Source organism: Boleophthalmus pectinirostris, unplaced genomic scaffold (assembly GCF_026225935.1).
Source record: "Boleophthalmus pectinirostris isolate CB_2022bp ecotype Guang Dong unplaced genomic scaffold, ASM2622593v1 HiC_scaffold_14, whole genome shotgun sequence".
NCBI lineage: Eukaryota > Metazoa > Chordata > Actinopteri > Gobiiformes > Gobiidae > Boleophthalmus > Boleophthalmus pectinirostris.
In genome coordinates this window covers 29,793,048-29,810,534 of record NW_026571047.1, presented here as the reverse complement: position 1 = coordinate 29,810,534, position 17,487 = coordinate 29,793,048, and the positions used below count along the sequence as shown (strand labels likewise).

The 17,487-nt window shown below is 40.8% G+C and overlaps 1 protein-coding gene across 1 annotated transcript in view; it reads left to right on the top strand.

Annotated features, from left to right (window-relative positions):
• LOC110171221 (zinc finger MIZ domain-containing protein 1-like) overlaps positions 1-17,487 on the top strand; it is a 234,832-nt gene that overhangs the window by 157,326 nt on the left and 60,019 nt on the right. Inside the window, 2 exon segments of the mRNA XM_055150416.1 lie at positions 215-328; positions 4,137-4,242. Of these exon segments, the coding sequence (XP_055006391.1) occupies positions 215-328; positions 4,137-4,242 (220 nt within the window).

Genomic DNA, 17,487 nt, shown 5'->3' with positions numbered 1-17,487 from the left:
GAAACAAAACACAACTCCAGGTCTGTTTTTGAGGAGGTAACAACATTATAACACGACTTAAAGCTCATAAAGTATTTTTTGTACTACAGGACCTTTAAGATGTAAGAATTGCATCCGATTGACTTAATGAATTATGTTGTAAATTGTAAAATCATGATTTTAATGTTTGTAATATAATTTGCGACATAACAGTTGTTTTATTTGTGTTTTGCAGCACTTACAGAACCCGGCGAACTTCCAGACGGCAGCCACAGAGCTGTTGGACTGGTGCGGAGACCCCAGAGCGTTTCAGCGGCCGTTTGAGCAAAGCCTCATGGGATGTCTCACGGTGAGTCTCCTCTGTACAACACACTGCTCTATACGTAGTAGTGTAGTAGTAGTAGTAGTAGTAGTAGTAGTAGTAGTAGTAGAATATTCTGTGATGAAAATCTTGATCTAGATCAAGCTGCACTATGTAACTTTTCTGGTGGAAACTGTCTTCATTGTTATTGCTTAACCCAGAGAGCTTTTGAGTTTGAGCAAAGCCTCATGGGATGTCTCACAGTGAGTCTCCTCTTTAAACCACACTGTTTTATATATACCAGAGTCCAGCACTGGCTCAGGTACTTGCTGGTACCTGATGGGTATGGGCTAACAGTTGCTGAAACAGGCGGGTAGTAATTACATACGGGTGGGTCAGGACTAAACCAGGACTACACCAGGACTAAAAAAAGGATTAACCAGTTCTAAATCAGGACTAAACCAGGACTAATCTTGGACTTAAGATAGAGAACCCCAAGCCCGCAGAACAGGGTGTGCTCAAAGCGCAATCAGGCGACGGCTGCCCTTACCTCCGGGGTGTGGAGCTCTACGCCGGTCCTTTCGCCCGCAGTCACCTGACGGTCTACGTGGGCACACCTCCGAGCCCGTCCCAACAGTGACTTCTGGTTCAGTTCTGGTTTAGTCCTGGTTTAGTCCTGGCTTAGTCCTGATTTTAGTCCGGCATCTCGATCAATGTTTCTTCTGCTCAGTATATAAAGCCTGTGAAGTGATGACAGTCGAGTCATGTCTGAGAATTCGTGTTCGTACTGAAGAAAGCGAAACCATTTCATTTCATTTTGTGATTGTAATTCTTGAAGTCGTAACTTTCCACTTTTCATATTCTGATGGATGCTTCAGTTAGAATGTTTTTAATTTGTGTGTGATTTATCACGGGCACGGGCGGGTAACAGGTGGAATGCTAACGGGTCTGGGCGAGTGCTGGTTTAACTTTGATAAAATTAGAAGTTAACGGGTGGGTGCAGTGCTGTACTGTGCGGGTCCAGGCGGGTGCGGGTCTCCAAAAATGGACCCGTGCAGGACTCTGACATATACTAGTACATAGTATATAGTACTAGTGCATTTTGAGCTATGAAAATGACAAACTGATGATAAAGTTAATAATAAAGTAAAAAATAATAAAGTTACTCAAACAAAACATAACTCCAGGTCTGTTTTTGACGAGGTAACAACATTATAACAAGATTTAAAGCTCACAAGAGTAAAATTTTTTGTACTATAGGTAGTTTAAAGGCGCATTGTGTAATTTTTCTGCTGGAGGGTCCGTCAAAAGCTTTTCTTCATGGAGAGTTATTGCTTTATCTTGAATGTTTCACAGTATGGCATTTAAACCTTTCTATCGTCATGGAGACTAAACCAGGCCAAGTGACAGGTCAGATCTGTGGAGAGGCGGCCCCGCTCACAGTCAGAATGTTGTTTTTCTAGGTATTTTTGAGCTATAAAACCACCTGTAACTGAATAAATGTAAAGTAAAGTTGTTTAATGTCACACTGTGGAACATTCGAGGCGGAGCGATGACATGTTGACTATTTTTTTCTGTCTTAACCAGTAACCATTTACCATTCACAGTTGGCTCTCGTCTGTATTTACGGCCTCTATTTTCACCGTAGACTTCTCCTCCACAGATCTGCTAAAAGTGCTGCCATAATTACAGATTTACTACGAAAACACTGCACTTTGAACCTGATTGAGTTTGTCCAAACACAGCGCAGGTGATGGATGGTACAGCTCAAGTTTTCATTTCCTTTAATTGTTGTTATTTTTATATTTTTTTAGACTCCTCAAACCTAGGCCTAGTTGTAGCTTGTTGCACTAGAATTAGCATTTAGTCAAAGTAGCCAGGGTTTAATTAGACAGCCCATAGTCGTAGATCTTCCAGTGAAATGTTGGATTACTATAAATAAGGTTTGAGATTTGAGCAGCAGTGTTTTGGTTTGGCGTTAGGGTTATAGTTAAAGGGTAATAACACGGTACAGATGGAGAAGTCCTCAGGCAATGTCCTAAACCAGAACATATGACGGAAAGAGACAGGCTGCGCTGTAAAAATGGAGAATAACGTTTAAAAAGGGAGATATATATTGCTTTATTTTGCATATTTAGTACTGAAATAAAGGTCTGTTTTATCTAAAATGGACTTTTATGTGTTTCAATAGCTTACATGATTCGTATTTTGATTAATCCACGTGTGTTTTTAAAGTCTAAATGACGTCTGTGATACTAAAAGTCTTTGTTAAACCATGTATTGTGCAAAGTGAATATGAAACACAAACATTTTAATCGTCAAAACAGTGAAAATGTCAAATAAACGAGTTTCTTTCCTCTCAATCAAGCAACAAAACTGTGGCGCTGTCACAAAATAATTGAGTAAAATAAACCAAAAAATACTCTTGGCGATTTATCGATACAGCAGCCCACGATATCGATACTGTATCATCACATTAAACGATACGATATATTGATATTTAGACATTTTTTGCACACTCCTAACACACATTTGAAGCTTGAGTTCGCAGACAATTTCACTTTTCACCTACCCCCTATCTCCGCCCACTGCTCTTTCTGAACTTACTTGTGAATATCTTTTTAAATTTCAGACATGTAGGATTCAAAAATGCCACATAGACATTTTTCTACAATAAAAACACAAGAATGTAAATGTGTAATTTCTAGAGGTGTAACAGAACAAGTATTTGCGCTGAACTGTTACGATACGGGACGTTCAGTTCGGTGCAGGACAGTGCACGAGTGAGTTTGTGTAATTTGTGTGAGTTTACATTCCGCCTCTACATGTGCAGCTACACGGAGACTCGGCTCTTTAATATTCAGAAGGGAAGAGTTAGAGCGGCCACCTTGACGACACTTGCCCCCCGCCTTGACTATGTCCCTCCGAACCACGCGAATTCTCGCAAAACTACGGTTGCCGCACTGTGGTCCTCACTTTTCACCTTTTGCTGGCAAAGAAACTTCATGCTGGAACTGTTTGTGCTGCACTTTACTGTTTGAAAAGTTTTGTTTACTGTTTAAAAGGAATTTATTTTTTATAATATTTCATACATTTGTTGCTTAGTTGCAAATATTTTATTTAACTCATTAGTATTACCGAGCAGCACTTTGCATTTATTTTATTTTCCTGTGTGTATGATGTTAAAACAGTTGGTTTAATAAAAACACAAATAAACAACAAGCAAATAGTTTCGCATTTTGTTCCCAAACTGTACCGAAAATTAACTCAACCGTGACCTCAAAACCAAGGCACGTACCAAACCGTGATTTTTGTGAACTGTTACACCTCTAGTGTTTTTGTCCGTCCTGCTGTTCAGTTTTGAGTGAGAAACCAATGGACTTGTGTTTATCGTTAAACTGTTTTATATGGAACAAAATATGTTTTCTTTAATCATCCATATGTTGAGTGAGTATTCAGAATGTAAAGCTGCATAACATCAGAGCTATAAAAGTACTATAACCTTTTTCGTTTAGTAAGTATAAAGTTGCATGAAAAATAGCACAATAGCAGTAGTTACTAGTCACGTTTTTAAATGACTGACCCTGACTTACATTGTAATATTGTCGCCTCTCTCTCTGTAAATGCTGCTGTGAGCCTCGTCATTTTGGTCTTAAAATTTTGTATTAACCTGCTCTACATGATCATGGTGTTTTTATTTTGCTATTTTGTTCCTGTTCCTAAAATTCGCCCCTATAACTGCTGTTTTTAGGTCAGTCTTTTGATTGATTAAACAGTATAAAGCTGAGTTAAGTTGAAATTGCATCTCTGTATTGACCCATGATTCTATTTTATTTTATTTTTTATTTTTTTCCAGGTGGTGAGTCGTGTGGCCGCTCAGCAGGGGTACGATCTGGACCTGGGCTACAGACTCTTGGCCGTTTGTGCCGCCAACAGAGACAAGTTCACCCCCAAATCTGCAGGTAGGACGGAGTTTATGCTTCTACTTCTACTACTTGGAGTTTTAATCTCACTTCTGATAAATAAAAAAAAAAAAAAACATTGCTGGTTGAGCACTTGGATACCTTCCACAGATTAATACCGTTGTTGTGTCCTTGGGCAAGACACTTAACCCCCTCGCCCCGGTTTCTGTGGACATGAGTGTGTGAAAGTCTCAGTGGTTTCTTGATTAAAGCCGTTTGTGTAATTTGAAGGTAGATAAATGAGACCGTGTAAACTGTCTGCTAAGTTTTAAGATTTTGCCCATTTATGTTCTAGTCCTGGTTTAGTCTGGTCCTGGTTTAGTCTGGTTCTGGTTTAGTCTCGACCTGGTTGAGGTCTGTGTTTAGTCCCGATTTGAATCCGAGGTGTGAACGCAGCCCATAATATTCTGTCTTGATTTAGTTTTGGCATAGTTCTGGTCTAGTCCTGGTCTAGTCCTGCTTTACTCCTATCTTGGTTTATTTCTAGTCTAGTCCTGATTTAATCTTGAGCCAACCCTGGTCTTGTCCTTGTTTAGTCCTAGTCTAGTCCCAGTCTAAACTTGGTCTCATCTTGGTCTAGTCCTGATCTAGTCCTGGTCTAGTCCTGATCTAGTCCTTGTCTAGTCTAGTCCTAGTTTATTCCCAGTCTACTCACAGTCTTGACCTGGTCTAGTCTTGGTCTAGTCTTGGTCTCGTCTTTTTCTCGTCCTGGTCTAGTCCTGATCTAGTCCTGGTTTAATCCTGGTCTAGTCCTGATCTAGTCCTGGTCTAGTCCTGATCTAGTCCTGGTCTAGACCTGGTCTAGTCCTGGTCTAATCTTGAGCCAGCCCTGGTTTAGTCCATGTCTAGTCCTTGTCTTGTTTTAGTCTAGTCCTAGTCTAGTCCTAGTTTAGTCCCAGTCTACTCACAGTCTTGACCTGGTCTAGTCCTGGTCTAGTCTTGGTCTAGTCTTGGTCTAGTCTTGGTCTAGTCTTGGTCTAGTCTTGGTCTTCTCCTGATCTAGTCTTGGTCTAGTCTTGGTAAGTCCTGGTCTAGTCCTTGTCTAGTCCTAGTTTAGTCCTGGTCTACTTTCAGTCTAGAGCTGGTTTAATCTTGGCCAAGTCTTGGCCTAGTCTTGGCCTAGTCCTGACCTAGTCCTGGCCTTTACTCCTATCTTGATTTATTCCTAGTCTAGTCCTAGTTTTAATCTTGGTCCACCCTTGGTTTAATCCTTGTTTAGTCCTAGTCTAGTCCTGGACTATACCTGTTTTAGTCTTGATCTAGTTTTGGTCTAGTCTTGGTCTAGTCCTGATTTTATCCTGTTTGTTCCTGTTTTTTTCTCCTATAGTTTAGTCCCGTCCTTGTCCTCGTTTGGTCTCGTTTTAGTCCTGCTCTAGTCCTGGTTTAGTCCTGGTTTAGTCCTAGTTTTTCTGTGAGGTCTTAAAGTGTGAACAGATCCCATAAGTCCCCGTCCGTCCTCCTGAACCCTCCCTGTCATTTTTTACTCCACATTTCAGCAGACGGGGCAGTTTGAGCTTTTTTATTTCTCTTCTATCATCTGAACTCTACAAAAACACGAAGCAGGAAAATTACGGCTCTGCACATTGAGCTTATTTCAGCACTCGGAAATCAATACGCACGCAGACTACGCAGCGACTAAACAAGATGTAGGTTTGATCGGCCGGAAAACGCCTCAGAGTACAAGATCTTAAAACAAATCTGAGACGAAAAAGCAAAGAGGTGCAAAATGTGGAACGTGGATTTTGATTCGAACGACAAGAACAAATTGTGTTTTGAGTTTAACACTGGAAAAAGTAATTATTTTGTCGTATATAAATGTCAAGTTTGTGATACTTGGGTTTAAAATTGTGTGGTAGATTTCACGTGAACTGATTTCTACACCAAATTTTCCTTATTTGCTTATTGGTCAAACTATAATATAACTTGCATCTGTATAATTTGTTTATTACCGTATTTTTTGGACTATAAGGCGCACTTAAAATCCTTTCATTTTCTCCAAAATCGACAGTGCGCCTTATGTATTAATTCTGGTTGTGTTTACTGACCTCGAACTGATTTTATGTGGTACACGGCGCTCAAAAGTCTGTTAAAATGTTTTAGTACGACTTTGGTAAACTATGAACCGGCACCACTTGATGGATTGTCCTTTAGTCCAGCAGAAGTTAGGCTGTTTTTTTCAGCACTTATAGTTTATGCAAATTATCCATGTGGTTTTAAGTTTTGTTTCTGTAAAACATAAACAAATGTGCGCAAAGCTGCATTAAACGCATTATTACTCAATGTATATTTGAGTCCTTCACATAGGAAATAAAAAAAAACTAACTTAAATGATCCACCCACATTCATAAACAGGGGTGTGCAAAATATCGGACGATATATCAATTTAATGTGAGAATACAGATCAACGGGCTACGTATCGATATACACCAAGCTATTTTTAGGTGTGTTTTACTATTATTTTAATTACAGAGCTACGTTTGTTGCTTGTGGATGAAAGGAAGCTCATTTATGCAACACATTTGATATTTTATTGTTTTGATTAAATGTTTGTGTTTCACTTTAACTTGCAAAGCTCACAGGATTTAGCATTGAACCGATCATATCGTGCACTGTCTGTGTTTCCTTTAAGGTCGGGATGTTCAGTCTCAAGTGTCGTCCGTTTGTTTCTCTTAAGCCGGGCGAACACTGTGCGATTTTTGACCCTTTTTGAGCTGATTTTTCACTCGTGCGACTATTTTGGGGAATCGGGCCGAGTTTTGACTTCATCGTGTGTCGTGCTTCGTGTAGTAAACATGTGGTAAAGAGAACCGATTAATACCTCACGATCAACTCCCGCTCGGCATTCGTAAGGTTGCAGGAATATCAAACCTGTTTGAATTCCAGTCGCCTCTCGTGAGGGTTTCGCTCTGTTGAAGTTGTTCCATGAGCCGATGGGCCAGATTCTGTCAGACTGAGCATGTGCGGACACAGAAGCAGAAACAGGATATGAGGTTGTGGAGGACGATGGCGCCGGCGAATGTTGTGGACACAGGACATGGAGGCGCAGCTAATCCAGCAACACAGAACAGAAGTTTGGTGAAAAACTTGATGCTACTTATCACCAGTTCCTTCTGAAGAACTTTTTGGTTCTTTTTGGTTTTGTCTGCGCAGAGAATGGCACAAATTGTCAAGGCAGCGCATCTGTTCTTTGCCTGGATCAGCACTGTGTCTGTGGTTTTCTAATTCTGTGGTTTTCTATTTCTTGAACAACAACTCCGGTCGTTATGTGAACGTACAGTGTGCGCAGGCAGGTTGCATCCAAGCATTGGTTCGTACAGTGTGGGAACATGATTTGTGAGCTGTGAAGTTTTAAACCCTGCAATTTGGTCGCACAGTTTAAGATGGGGCTGAGTGACACGACTGAAAATATCACAGTGTACGCCCAGCATTAATGCTCCTTATAATCCGGTGCACCTTATAGTCAGAAAAATACGGTAATCATAAAATGCACTTGGCCGAACAGCCTCCCTTCTACTTTCTGTTTGAATTCAGAAGGGTTTGAAACTGGACAATAGATGAGGAAAATCCTAATTAAATCCTAAATTAAGACATTTAAGATCATTTGTATCATGCGTCTCTCAATTGTGGAAGACGTCTCCTCTCCAAAATTCTCAAAACATTCAAAACAAAATATATAACTTCTTTTACCTGAGAAGAGTTTCATGTTTTGATTCTGCAAAAATCTGTGTTGTTTCTCAGTCCTTTATGACACGGATCATTCATCTCTCTGATTTGTGAATCCATCTAAATCAGTGACACAGATCCATGTTTGTTTTTGTGAAGTTTTGTCAAAGTGCCTGGTTCTGAATGGACGGGTAATAAAATACATGCTCACCTCTCCACAGATCTGACTAGTAACTTGCCGCGGTGGCTCTACCTAGTCCTGGTTTAGTTCCAAGTTACTCCCAGTTTTGCTATGAGACTTGCACTTGAATATAACAATTATTTTTTTGTGCTCACCATTGGAAAATACTGTATTTTCTTGTATATAAATGAAACATTGTTGTGCTGTTTGTGTGTAGAATCCTCCGTCGTCCAGGTAAAATCCACTGCAAAGGAAAAATTCAATTTGTCACTTTGACAAACGTTTATTTTCACAGCTCATCCAAGCTGCTTCTACAGCAGCTGGAAAACTGAAGAAGCAGCTTGGATGAGCCGCGAAAAGTTTTCAACCTAAATAAACGTTTGTCAAGTTGACAAATTGAGTTTTTCCTTAGATTTCATGTGACCTGATTTCTATTTCAATTTTCACTCTAAGTCCTGCATTGTCAACGTTAAGCTGCAGTGTGTAACTTTTTTGTTCATACCTCAGTTTCCATTTAAACCCATCCATCTTACATTTATTAAATGACGATGTTCTTAACCCTTCCAGACCGACAGTATCGTAGACAATACCTGGGATTGGGAATATGTTTTATATAACTGCACTTTTCAACCATAAAAGATAGATGTTTTTTCCTCATGAAAAGATGAGAGTTGCATCTTTCCGAGCATATTTCCATCATTATCCTACGTCACACACTGCGTAATGACGTAGGGAAAACGATTGTCCAGTAGGAACTTTGTTTTCCACCAAACTCATGCGCTCTGTCCGTTTTGATCGGCCCAAACTTTGCCAAAGAGTGTAGTGAGTCAAGATGATCGACTGCTCTGAGCGTCTGTGTTTGTAACAATTGAAAAAGCCGCTCTAAGTGCAGTTATTTCTCAAATAAACGGCAAATTACACATCTTGGTTTATGTAATTACACATCCCTTGTGATTTTTTTTTTTCAGGTTTATCAAAATGTCCAAATCCAAATGTAATAAACACCACAGAAATGCAGGAGATGATGTGGCTCTGTGCCTGGACCTGACAAAAGCTGTTTCAATTTTTTTGTTGTTTTTTTTTTTTTTGTTTTTGTTTTGAGGGCAATTAGGATATTTTTAGTTTACTTACACGCTTGATATTTTGCACTTTTGTAGCAAAGGCCCTAAATTAAACATTTTTTATGTCCAAAAAGATGTTTATACATGTTTGTTGTGTGTTTTGTATGAAAGAGTGGGAATTTTATTTTCCTTTTTTTTAAATTGTATTTCTGTTCCTGTAGCTTTTATTACAGCCACATGACACAACTACAGTAACAAATTGTGAAATAACAGGATGTAATGAAAAAAAAGATGTATAAAACTTTATTAGGAGGTGAAATTTGGAGTTTTAAAAGCAAAAAAAAAAAATAAAAATCCAGGTCTGGGAGGGTTAATGCTTTAAAATCCATTCATTTTTACTGTGATCAGGCTCATTTCTTCACATATCTGACGTTAACTGATTGAGGAGTTATTAACCATGGACCAGAAAGTTACACAGTGAAGCTTTAAAGACTATATAATCCTAATTTATACTCTGGTAATTGTGTAAAAGAGCTGTGGTGTCGGACGTGGGTGAATGGAGCTTTTGTTTCCTCTGTTTTGTGGGAGAAAAGTTGGATTATCCTGATTTCTTTTGGTGTTTGTGTCCAGATTGTGAGGCTGGTTTTGGGGGAGGGGAGGATCTGTGTTTTGCTCCTCTGATCTCTGCGTCCCGGGATTAGATCAGAGCGCTTTTTTTTAATCTGGTTTTAAAGATCCACTGCGGAACTTTTCTGGTGAACGGTCCGCCAGCTTCTTGAATCAGGAAAAAACAGAAAAAAAAACAACAACATTTCTACATTTCTTTCTCTTTGTTTTTGAATCTGTTTCTGCTCTTTCCTCTCTTCCCTCTTCTCCACTCATCCCCACCGTTCTCTCTCTCTCTTTCTCTCTCTCTCCATTTCTCCTTTCTCTTTATACCCTTTCTCTACTCCCTTCTCTCTTCTTCTCTTCTTCCTCAGCCTCTCTCCTCTTTCCTTTCCCTTGCTCTCTCCCTCACCTCACTCCTTTCTTTTCCCTCTCTGTCCATCACTCTCTCTTTCATCTTTCTCTCGTCATTCCCTCTATCTCTCTCCCTTGACCTACTCCCTCTCTCTCTCTTTACCTTTCCCCCTCTGTTCTCTCTCTTCTCTGTTTCTCCCCCCTTCTCTCTCTCTCCCTCTCTCCCTCTACTCCCGGTTTTTTCTCTTTCTACCCTTTTCTTCTCTCCCTCTCTCTTTATTTTGTCTCCCTTTCCCCATCTCTTTTCATCTCTCCCTCCTCCCTCTTCTCCTCTCCCTCTCTTATCTCCCTGTCTTCTCTCCCTCTTTTCTTTCTCTCTCTTTTCTCCCTCCCTCCTTCCCTCCCTTTCTCCCTCCCTCCTTCCCTCCCTCTGTCTTTCTTTCTTCTGCCTTTCCCCCTCTCTCCCCTCCTCCTTTTTCCCTCTCTCTTCTCTCCCTCTTCCCTTTCTTCTCCCTTTCTCCTTCCCTGCTCCCTCTTCTCTCTCCCTCTCTCCTCTCTTTTGTCTCTCTTCTTCTCTCTTCCTCCCTTCCTCTCTCCTCTTTTCCCTCTCTCTTCCCTCTCTCGTCTCTTCCCTCTCTCCTCTCCTGTCCTCTCCTCCCCTCTCCTGTCCTCTCCTCTCTCCTCCCTCTCTCTTTCGTCTCCCTTTCTCCTTCTCTCTTCCTCTCTCCCTGCTCCCTCTTTTCTCTCACTCTCTCTTCTCTCCCCCTCCCCTCCCCTTACTCCCCCTTTCCTCTTTTCCTCCCTCTTATCTCTCCTCTTCCCTCCTCTCCTCTTCCCTCTCTCCTCTCCTCCTCCTCTCTTCCCTTCCTCCCCTCCTCTCCTCCTCTCCTCTTCCCTTCCTCTCCTCTTCCTCTCTCTCTCCTCTCTCCTCTTCCCTCTCTCTCTCTCTCTCCTCCCTCTTCCTCCCTCTCCTCCTCTCTCTCCTTCCCTCCTCTTCCTCCTCCTCTCTCTCTCTCTCTCTCTCCCTCTCTCCTCTCCTCCTCCCTCCTCTCTCTCTCCCTTCTCCTCTCCCTCTCTCCTCCTCTCCTCTCTCCTCTCTCTCCCTCCCTCTCCTCCTCTCCCTCTCCTCCCTCTCTCCTCTCCTCCCCTCCTCTCTCCTCCCTCTCTCTCTCCTCTTCTCCCCTCCTCTCCTCTCTCTCCCTCTCCTCCTCTCCCTCTCTCTCTCTCTCTCCTCTCCCTCCTCTCCCTCTCTCTCTCTCCTCTCTCCCTCTCTCTCCTCTCTCCTTCCCTCTCTCTCTCTCTCTCTCTCTGCAGTAGAGGGATTCCTGGGGGCTGCTGGGGCGAGCTCTATCAGGAATGTGCCGCTTTGACCTTCACTGAGAAACTCTGTGATTAAGCGCTTTTCTTTTTTATAGAGTTTAGAATCAAACTTTAAAACCAACTCTGACTGTTCAAGTGTGGATTTAAAATTAAAGAAACATACTAAGACGTCTGGGTAATTATTCACTGTTTGTTATATATTGCATAAATGACTTCTTATTTTACTTCGTGCTCATTTTGAGTTAAGATCAGAGATAATATTGTTCTAAAGATTCACACACATGAAATTTCCCATGTTTGATACAGGTGTTGCTGCAGAAATACTTGGGGGGAAAAAAAAAACTTTAAAATGAGAAGAATGGAGAATGAATTAATGAGAAATTTGAATAGTTTGGAATAAGTCTGTTCAATTAATTGAATTTTGATCATGGATTTTGATTTGTGTGTCAGAAGATCTCCAAACTCTAAGGGTTAATGTGCGTAGGTCTTACAGGTTTGTAACGAGCACCGTTTGATTCCCTGACCCTGAAAATGTGGGTTTAGAGGTTAAAATCAACATTTCAACTAGGGATGGGCATTCGATGAAATTTTCTTAATCGATCGTCGGAAGAATTAACGATCGATTATCGATTAATCATTAACGTTTTTATATTAAAATGATCATCATTATTATTACTATCTGCACTACTAATCTGCATAAATAAATTCAACTTTACGACATATAAACTGTAACGACTCTAGAGCCACATCAGCCCGTTTGACATTATAATGTGTTTAATTCAGTTTTGTGCAACTCTCACAGAAACAAAACTTAAAACTGCATCNAGATTCCAAACTCTAAGGGTTAATGTGCGTAGGTCTTACAGGTTTTTGTAACTAGCACCGTTTTGATTCCCTGACCCTGAAAATGTGGGTTTAGAGGTTAAAATCAACATTTCAACCAGGGATGGGCATTCGATGAAATTTTCTTAATCGATCGTCGGAAGAATTAACGATCGATTATCGATTAATCATTAACGTTTTATATTATTAAATGATCATCATTATTATTACTATCTGCACTACTAATCTGCATAAATAAATTCAACTTTTACGACATATAAACCGTAACGACTCTAGAGCCACATCAGCCCGTTTGACATTATAATGTGTTTAATTCAGTTTTGTGCAACTCTCACAGAAACAAAACTTAAAACCGCATCACTAATTTGCATAAACTCAGCGAAGATAAAACTACAGCTCTTGTGTCACTGATGCGGTTCAACTTCTGTTGGATTAAAAGACATGACTCAGGTGAATACAGGTTAGTGTGACCAGATTTGCGTTTGTCAAAACCAGGACACCGTACGGGGGGAGGGAGGGTGGGGACTCGTCATCGACATTGAGCGACTCTCACCTGGTAAAACTTTTTCCCCCTGGACACCGAAACATATGTGCTGCTTTATACACTGTGCACATGGACTCACACTTGTCCCGAACGCAACGGAAAGCGTGGAATTTCTTGTACAAATCATCGTTAAATACGCGTTTGTGTTTGCTCGCTCCTTCTGAGTGCAGAGAGACATGTACAGACCTGTTTGGTCACTCAACGCTACGCACAGCAACCTACATTCGGTTTGTCGATTAAAATTAACGTAATCGATGAAATTCTTAATGATCAATTATCGATTAATCGATTAATCATGCCCATCCCTAATTTCAACTTATTCAGAGGCTGAGATATTCCAAAAAGAGATTTTTGGCGGCCATTTTTTCAAAATCCAATATGGCCGCCATAAAGACATGTGGGCAAATGCAAACATTGATTTTCTGACTCCATATACTATAACTTTTCCAAAACTATATAGGTTAGCAAATCCTCAAAACTTCCCACTAAGGTCAAAAAATGAGAATAAGGAACCGGACTAAACACACAATCGAGATGAAACTATTGAAATGACAAAGTATATTTATTTAATTTTAACAGCTGGATATATAGTTTATTTTGCCTTTGTCCTGGTCAGTACTTGAATGACAAACCACCGGGAAAACCAGGTGCCAGTCACAAAAACTGTTGTTGTGTCCTTAGGCAAGACACTTCACCCACATTGCCTAGTATCAAAGTGGCAGTGTTGGGAAGGTGACTTTTAAAATGTAATCCCCTACAGATTACAGATTACATACCCCAAAATGTAGTTTGTAACGTAATCCATTAAATTACTTAAAGTGAGTAATGTAATCTGAATACTTTGGATTACTTGATTTGCTGTAGAGAAGCAAAGACGAGGAAATCGTAACATAAGATTTTTTGTCTGTTAAAAGAAATTAAAAAAGCCCAGATTTTACTGAACCAAATTAAAAATATTATTTATAGAAGAGGAGGAGCATCCTGTTAAATCCTGTTTTAGACCTGGTTTAGTCCTGGTTTAGACCTGGTTTAGTCTTGGTTTAGTCCTGGTTTAGTCCTGGTTTAGTCTTGGTTTAGTCCTGATTTGGACCTGGTTTAGTCTTGGTTTAGTCCTTGGTTTAGTCCTGATTTGGACCTGGTTTAGTCTTGGTTTAGTCTTGGTTTAGTCCTGATTTGGACCTGGTTTAGACCTGGTTTAGTCTTGGTTTAGTCTTGGTTTAGTCTTGTTTAGTCCTGATTTGGACCTGGTTTAGTCTGGTTTAGTCTTGGTTTAGTCTTGGTTTAGTCCTGATTTGGACCTGGTTTAGTCTTGGTTTAGTCTTGGTTTAGTCCTGGTTTTGGACCTGGTTTAGACCTGGTTTATTCTTGGTTTATTCTTGGTTTAGACCTGGTTTAGTCTGGTTTAGTCTTGGTTTAGTCTTGGTTTATTCCTGATTTAGACCTGGTTTAGTGCAATGAGTGGAATTACCGGAAAAAAAAGGGGGATTTAGCCCAAAATGTGAAAATGGGAAAATACCGCTGTATAATCCATTTATTTCAACAAAGTAACTGTAATCCAATTACCACTCACTGAAACAGTAACTGTAACTGAATACAGTTACTCATAATTTGTACTCTGATTACGTAACTTCGGTACATGTAATCTGTTACTCCCCAACACTGCAAAGTGGTGTGTGTGTGTGTGTGTGTGTGCGCGCGTGTGTGTGTGTGTGTGTGTGTGTGTGTGTGTGTGTGTGTGTGTGTGTGTGTGTGTGTGTGTGTGTGTGTGTGTGTGTGTGTGTGTGTGTGTGGTGGTCAAACTGACCAATGGTGCCATGGCAGCCGCACTTCTGTCAGTCTGTCCCAGGGCAGTTGTGGCTACAGTAGTAGTTTACCACCATCAGCTTTGGAGTGAATGAATAAAGCTCTGTAAAGCATCTTTGGAACAAATGTCTGTGAAAAGAGTTTTATAAATAAAGACTTATTTATTCAGGCCAGATTGGAGGAGTCTTATCAGAACCGGACGCTTTTTGAAATGATTGCCAAAGAAATGTCAGCGCGCGGCTACAGACGGTCCTGACTCCAATGTTGACAAAAAATAGTCAAATACAAGGAGGTTAAAGACTCAAACAAACGAAGTGGCCCTGGACGAGTAACCTGTACATTTTACCAAGAACTGGACCGGATTTTGGGAGACGAGCCCAACGTTTAGGCGACTTCCGTCAACACTGAGCACACTCGCCTCCAAAGCTCATGCGGGACACTTTTGTGGTGTTTATAATGTTCACATTGGAGATCACATACAAGTCACATTTAAGTGGAAATGTGAACGAGCTCGCAAAAAAATCAGATTTCACAAAAAAATCCGAATTGAGCATTAAGCCGTGCAGTCTGAACGTAGCCTCTGTCCCTCTTAAAGTTGGTTTTATAGCTCAAAAATACCTAGAAAAACTGGGATTCTGACTTTGTAACTTGGTCTCCACGAAGATAGAAAGGTTTAATGCCATACTGTGAAACATTTCCAACAAAGCAATAACATCTCCATGGAGAAAAGCGTTTGACGGACCCTCCATTTCACCGTTAAAACACCGAGAGCGCAGGCTACTTTTAGTTCCAGTATTTTTACTACTTTAACTACCCATTGCTTTTTTAAAATCTCAGTTCTGACCGAGTTATTTTCAAACGCCACTAAGTCACTGTTGCATTTAAAATCGTTTCATCAAATTTAATCAGAAATCAGACTAAACCCCTCGTGTATTATTTTGTGTTCCACTCTTTAAACTGTAAGGCCACGTTCGCTGACAGCCCGACACTTGGCCACCGGCGCAGTTTTCAGATCTGTGTGTTGATTCTATTTAGGAAAAACCGCACCGAAACTATATGTTGAGAGGAGGCAGACGATGCGTTCGAGTGCGCAGATTTGGGTCAGTAAATTACAGACTGCAGAGTTCAGTGTGGATGTGAGCTGCGCAGAGCCTGACCCTGGGACTGAGAGAGAGCGAGTCGGGATAGAAGTGAAGGCAGATGCGTCAATCAAACAGTTAAATCAATGCAATTTTGGGAAGTTTTGGGAGTTTTATCCAAGTTATAATGTTGTCTCCCTTTGTCAAAAACACACTTGTGGTTTTTGTTAAATTCACTCGATGAATTATAATTTGTTCTGTTAGATTTTGAGTTTTAAATCCAGCTGAATTTCTCACTTTGAATTTTTTTAACTCTGAAAAAAGATGAATGAATGAATATGTCATGTTTATAAAATGTGTGATGTAAATAAAGTGGATTGGATTGGATCTCCATCAACACAAACAAGTGGTCGCAAAAAAATTCCACATTAGCCACATTTACATGATGGTTTTTAATTCCGAATTAAATAGTTCGGACTTAAAATATTCTCCTATAAGTTTACATGGAAATAATAATTCTGAATTGAGGTTTACATGGAAAACACATTAAATCATCTTTATTTAATTCCGCTCAACGTCTGGAGGTTCTGATTGGACAGAGATACGAACGTATTTACGTCGACCGGAGAAAACACACACTTCAGCTGCTACCGGCTTTTCCGTCATCTCGGTTTGTCGTTACGCCACCGACGCAAACATGATCCAAACTTTTTTTGCATTTGTTCCGATGATAATTGCGCAGCAGCTGGAGAATTCTCTCATCACACTTTACGAGGAGGAGAAGGGAAGCGTGTCGGAGAAGAAAGGAAGAAGACAAATTGAGTCAACGGCTCCTCTACCTCAGTCCACTCCCACGTCCCGCTCACAAATCCAAAGAGACGTGGATGATCAGTGGATCGCGTCAGAAGGGCGACCCAACGAACATGCCCTGAACGACCACAGTTATTTTTAAGAAGAATAAACGTTTACATGATTGAGGACTAAACGAATTTGGCTTTAAAATCGAAATCAGAATTAAGGCCCCATCCACACTAGTTATATATTTGAGTCGTTTTCGTTGTGGAGGCAGTGTTCATTCACACTAATCCAATGGAAAATGACTCCAGAGACGGAACGATCCGGTGCCTCCAGCTCCCACGACTTCATCTGAGTACAGATCTGACCCGGCACCGTGTGGACGCCTGAAAACACTGATGTAGGTCTGTGCACCACAAAGTAAATCACCATCAAAACACTAAGGCTGCGTTCAGACTGCAGCCTGAAGTGACCCAAATCCGATTTTTTGGCCCCTATGTTCCTGTATCTGATCTTTTAATGACTGAACGACACAGATCTGATTTTTTTCAAATATGACCCAGGACACTTCGATATGTGCTCCTAAAACTGATACATATCTGATCTTTTGACATGTGACTTCAGTGTGAACGATCAAAGTGCATTCATCCACCTACACGTTATCAACAAGCCACAAACGTCACTATTCTGCGCTGAAGTAGGCGAAAATTGTTAATGAACTCCGTGTCACTGAAGTGAAGCACATCACCACTCACCACTCTTGGCTCCGTCTCCACATCCACACGTTCCTTTCAACGAACGTCGCTGCCGCTGTCCCACAAAACACCACGACCAAAAACCTCGTCCTTCTCCTTCTCAATCTCCTCCTTAAAACAAGTAAGTTGTTCATGTTCTGGCTCCGGTACGAGAGGAACTTTAAAATCTCCAGGTGCTCGAATGCTTGCGTCCATGTTTGGACAACTTCCGTAAACACAGAGACGCTCACTGCGGTTGACG